The sequence below is a fragment of the Opisthorchis viverrini genome (genome assembly GCF_000715545.1).
Source record: "Opisthorchis viverrini unplaced genomic scaffold opera_v5_369, whole genome shotgun sequence".
NCBI lineage: Eukaryota > Metazoa > Platyhelminthes > Trematoda > Opisthorchiida > Opisthorchiidae > Opisthorchis > Opisthorchis viverrini.
Genome location: NW_008752023.1, coordinates 28,749 through 33,702, shown reverse-complemented (window position 1 = coordinate 33,702; position 4,954 = coordinate 28,749). Strand labels below are relative to the sequence as shown.

Below are 4,954 nucleotides of genomic sequence, written 5' to 3'. Positions count from 1 at the left end.
TCAAAAGTATCGAGCAATATGTCCAACGGTATGCTACCCGAACATACTTGAGTTTCCGGCGTGCTGTTAAAGCGGAGTTGTTTTTGATGTTTGGTCCAGGTGTCTTGGCCAACCGACACGTCGTACATTACACTACCGCGTTTGCGCAGGATACGACCTGCAATCCATGAATCATGTCCTGGGCGATAGTCACGGACAAGCACGGGCGTTCCCACCTTGAATGGGGTTCCAACTGCTACCGGTATGGACCTTGACTCAGTAGGTTGTGTTGGCAACATGGAAGAATGCACAGTTCTAAGTTTACGTCCCATGAGTGCCTCTGCAGGTGACTGGTGGTTTGCCAAAGCGTCATTCGGGGTCGTTCGGTACACAAACAGGAATCTCTGAAGGGCTTCGACGGATGTCTCCTCCCCTCGAGCTTTAAGCAAAGCCCTCTTGAATGTGTCGACGAACCTTTCTGCTTGACCGTTCGATTGTGGGTGGTACGGTGGTGAACGAACGTGTGTTATCGTATGTCGAGTGCAGAAGTCGCGGAACTCAGCAGAGGTGAACTGCGAACCATTGTCTGAGACTATGGACTCCGGTAATCCATGCTGACTGAAAATGTTGGATAACACTCTCAGCGTACTAGATGTTGTTGGAGATGACACCGGAACGATTTCTGGCCACTTGGAAAAAGCGTCAATCAAAACCAAATAAAAAGTGCCATTTATCGGTCCTGCGTAATCAATGTGGATCCGAGTTTGAACCGTTCGCATTCTCGGTTCACGATGCCAGAATATGTGAGGAAGTCGTCTGCATCACTCTTCACTAGCTTCATGCATCGATAACGGATGTTGAAAAGTGACGTTTGCTCACCGAATATTTGTGAAAGCGTGTGGAGCGTTTCATCAAAAGTGAAATCGCGCGGGTTTTTTGGCAGAATATAGTTAGCGTACTTATCATGCTCTGCGGGTCCAAGTTTGCGGAGCAGGAGGCGAACCTTCCAACTATCATCTTGAAGTGAAAAATCGACCCTGAACAGGTCTTCATAGCGACGAAACCAAGCATCAAACGTTATGCCAGCTGAGGGTTCATAGCAAAATTCGTTGATACTGCCAGCGATTCCATCAACCGACTGTGGGACACTCGACGCCGCCGGTGAAGCCAAAGATGTAGTTGATAGTCGCTCCGTAAGTACTTTGATGAGTTGCAGTTGTTGCTCAAACATTACTTTGAGTTGTTCTGCCTCCATCTTGCGCCACCAAATATGTTACGGTTCTGTCACGCAGCGAGCAAACAATATGATAATGCGGATTGTGGCAATACTCTATCCCCAGCTATGTTGCTTGATCCAGACTCCTAGCACGGCGAATAGTAAGAAGACGAAAACCTCGGACACAAACTTTAATAACCCAACAACACCCGATCAACAGGCGATGCCCGGAGCTTCCGAACCCAAGTTAGTGGAAAGAATGGTATCCTGTACATGGTCGGACTTAAATTTCCTTGGAGTATCAACAGGCCATTGATTTATTCACAGTTTGACCTTGAAGATGCCGGGAATTCGCTAGCACACGCAAAAATACAGCGTTTTTGGGGGGATGTTGATATCCTCAACAATGGGCCTTAAAATAATCTCCTTTGATCAGTGAAAAATCGTTCAGCTGTAGCACTCTTTCGATGCCTAACTCCCATGCCACCAGAAGGAAGCATAAGTGCTGGGATACTGCAAGGTTACCGAAGCCTTGACAGGGAAAATCATAAGGCCGAGATCGGGTTCGAACCACGGACCTTCCAGTCAGTAAATTCGCGCTCTAACTACTCGAGCCATCTCGCCCCCTATAGATAGCACTGATACCCCACAACCATTCCATGATACTTGAGAATCAGGGCGCCGATGGACCTTATTCCTTTTGTCCAGCGATAGATAACAGGCAAGTGAGATCTCGTGAAAGCTTTATATGGCCGTTTCTTTAATAAATCCTGTGGGCTTTCGCCAGAGTCGGTTGCTCTTTAGAGCTTCGATTTCGGTCAAGATGTAGTCTCGGTTACTATCGTCTTGTGAAATGACCTCATTAAAGATAAAGTACCGTACACGTTCGTATCATCAACCAAAATTGCGCTCGTTGACCTGAGTGGTCCTGAAAACGTTGCAAGAACTCGTTTTTGTTTCAGATACACAGTGAGTAGGCGTACAAGTAGAAGTGACAAATAGGGTCCGATTTTCGAATCGTGTTCTGCTACTCCTAATGGTTCATCAACTAATAACCTTATCAGAGAGATCATTCCTTAGAAAGGAAGGTAAGAATCAGTGCCCTCAATTCGCAATGTGCTGTATTGTTTGTTTTTATTGGTAGGCTCTAGTAGGTCTGGTTCATCGCCACTGGCTTCTTAAACGGCCTGGTTTAGGTCGCCTATCAAAGTGACATGCCAGCACAGGGTCGCTGTGACAAGGTGACATAAATCACGGCAGTGAGGCGTGTGTCAGCGAATGGTATCCTGTACATGGTCGGACTTAAATTTCCTTGGAGTATCAACAGGCCATTGATTTATTCACAGTTTGACCTTGAAGATGCCGGGAATCCGCTAGCACACGCAAAAATACAGCGTTTTTGGGGGGGATGTTGATATCCTCAACAATGGGCCTTAAAATAATCTCCTTTGATCAGTGAAAAATCGTTCAGCTGTAGCACTCTTTCGATGCCTAACTCCCATGCCACCAGAAGGAAGCATAAGTGCTGGGATACTGCAAGGTTACCGAAGCCTTGACAGGGAAAATCATAAGGCCGAGATCGGGTTCGAACCACGGACCTTCCAGTCAGTAAATTCGCGCTCTAACTACTCGAGCCATCTCGCCCCCTATAGATAGCACTGATACCCCACAACCATTCCATGATACTTGAGAATCAGGGCGCCGATGGACCTTATTCCTTTTGTCCAACGATAGATAACAGGCAAGTGAGATCTCGTGAAAGCTTTATATGGCCGTTTCTTTAATAAATCCTGTGGGCTTTCGCCAGAGTCGGTTGCTCTTTAGAGCTTCGATTTCGGTCAAGATGTAGTCTCGGTTACTATCGTCTTGTGAAATGACCTCATTAAAGATAAAGTACCGTACACGTTCGTATCATCAACCAAAATTGCGCTCGTTGACCTGAGTGGTCCTGAAAACGTTGCAAGAACTCGTTTTTGTTTCAGATACACAGTGAGTAGGCGTACAAGTAGAAGTGACAAATAGGGTCCGATTTTCGAATCGTGTTCTGCTACTCCTAATGGTTCATCAACTAATAACCTTATCAGAGAGATCATTCCTTAGAAAGGAAGGTAAGAATCAGTGCCCTCAATTCGCAATGTGCTGTATTGTTTGTTTTTATTGGTAGGCTCTAGTAGGTCTGGTTCATCGCCACTGGCTTCTTAAACGGCCTGGTTTAGGTCGCCTATCAAAGTGACATGCCAGCACAGGGTCGCTGTGACAAGGTGACATAAATCACGGCAGTGAGGCGTGTGTCAGCACTCGTGTTGCCGTCTCTGATGATGTCGGCATAAGTTTGCAGTCACAATCTTGATAACACTGACGCAAGGGGCCTCTCGTATAGACAAGCCATGCTTCTGGCGACATTTGTCCACGGTAGCGTCTCCGGGACCTTTGGCTGGTAGCCGAGTGTTTTCCATACGTTCATTTGGTTCTGTTTACCGTGAGTCACGTACATATGTGGCGTGAGCTCAGCTCAGGCGCCATCGCTTCGCACCTATCCGAAGCCGTTCACATAAATGATCGAGCCTTTCGCATGATCTACAGGGTATCTTTCAGCCGATCACAATGTTTGAGAACCTGGCTGTTATCTATGGTTGAGGCAATCGCGGTTCGTTTGCACATTCCTAGCCTTTGCATTCAAAAGAGATCTGCGTGAACTTTGAACCAGTGCTGACCCATTGAACTTTTGACCGTGTCCTCCTCAGGGGTATCTCGCTGGGCCCTGTTCATGTGAATTGCAATGTGTTAGCTGGATGAACAATCACAGTAAACGGAACTTGTTTGTGACACTCTACGGAAGTGACCCTTTGCAGAAGAGTCACTTGCGATAGACGTTGTGCGCAGGTTGGCATTCGAATGAGAGACTGCACATAACTATTACAAAGTGGCTGTTGGGAACTTGATAGAGATCGCGTTTAACTGCTTGATCCTAGCTTACACCCTTGAATAGGCTACCGGGGTAAACTCTTGATCTAGTCAGCTAAATCCACGAATAGCCCGCTAATGTCGTAGGATCATATGACTATAGTTGTGACCACCAAGAGCGTCTTTGAATGACTCGAATTGAATGGGAAATCTGCATCAATAAGAACAGGGAACTATTGCGTAAAGGTGAAACTAGCCATCCTATATCCCGTACGCGTACTGTTCTTCGTCTAGCCCAATCTTTTCTTATGTTGTAATCCATTTCACAGACTTCAAATATCAGCCAAAGCGCATTGGATGACTATAATCCGTTTGCAGAATCAGCCTCTGGTAAGTCGCACTACTGTTGTATTTGAGTTCCATGAACTCAAGTTTCCGCCTCAGGGACGGGTTTCGATAACATGAGTCGACGAAATCCCTCTCAGTAGTCAATCTTGGTGACAAGTTTGTTAGATCCTGTTTAGAACTGAGCTGTATTGGCTCGGTCCATTAGGTACGTTAGTTATATTGGCCGCTGATGAGGCAGTTGCTGAAGTGAGCAGCAATGTGGCAAACAGTAGTCACACGTGTGTCTGCAAAACTTGGTACGCTCTATGTTTGCTTGAGAGAACAGCTCTATGACCATGCTTCATTTTTGGGAAATTGATCGAACATACCACTTTCTTTCTAATATCTCCGATTACATTCTCGTTAGAGTTTTAAAATTTCAAATCATCATCGACAGCATGACATCAGTGTTCAATACCAGTGCTTCACTGCCGTACATGGTTGTACCAGGGCTTAGATACTGCCAGG

The 4,954-nt window shown here is 46.1% G+C and overlaps 2 protein-coding genes across 2 annotated transcripts in view; one reads left to right on the top strand and one right to left on the bottom strand.

Annotated features, from left to right (window-relative positions):
* Window positions 1-1,234, bottom strand: part of T265_10422 (hypothetical protein) — a gene marked incomplete at both ends in the record, with an annotated part of 9,132 nt that extends 7,898 nt beyond the window's left edge. The window contains 2 exons of the mRNA XM_009176790.1: window positions 28-668; window positions 770-1,234. Of these exons, the coding sequence (XP_009175054.1) occupies window positions 28-668; window positions 770-1,234 (1,106 nt within the window). The remainder of the gene's footprint in view (window positions 1-27; window positions 669-769) is intronic.
* Window positions 1-4,954, top strand: part of T265_10421 (hypothetical protein) — a gene marked incomplete at both ends in the record, with an annotated part of 38,320 nt that overhangs the window by 19,765 nt on the left and 13,601 nt on the right. Inside the window, one exon of the mRNA XM_009176789.1 lies at window positions 4,429-4,489. Coding sequence (XP_009175053.1) covers window positions 4,457-4,489 — 33 coding nt within the window. The remainder of the gene's footprint in view (window positions 1-4,428; window positions 4,490-4,954) is intronic.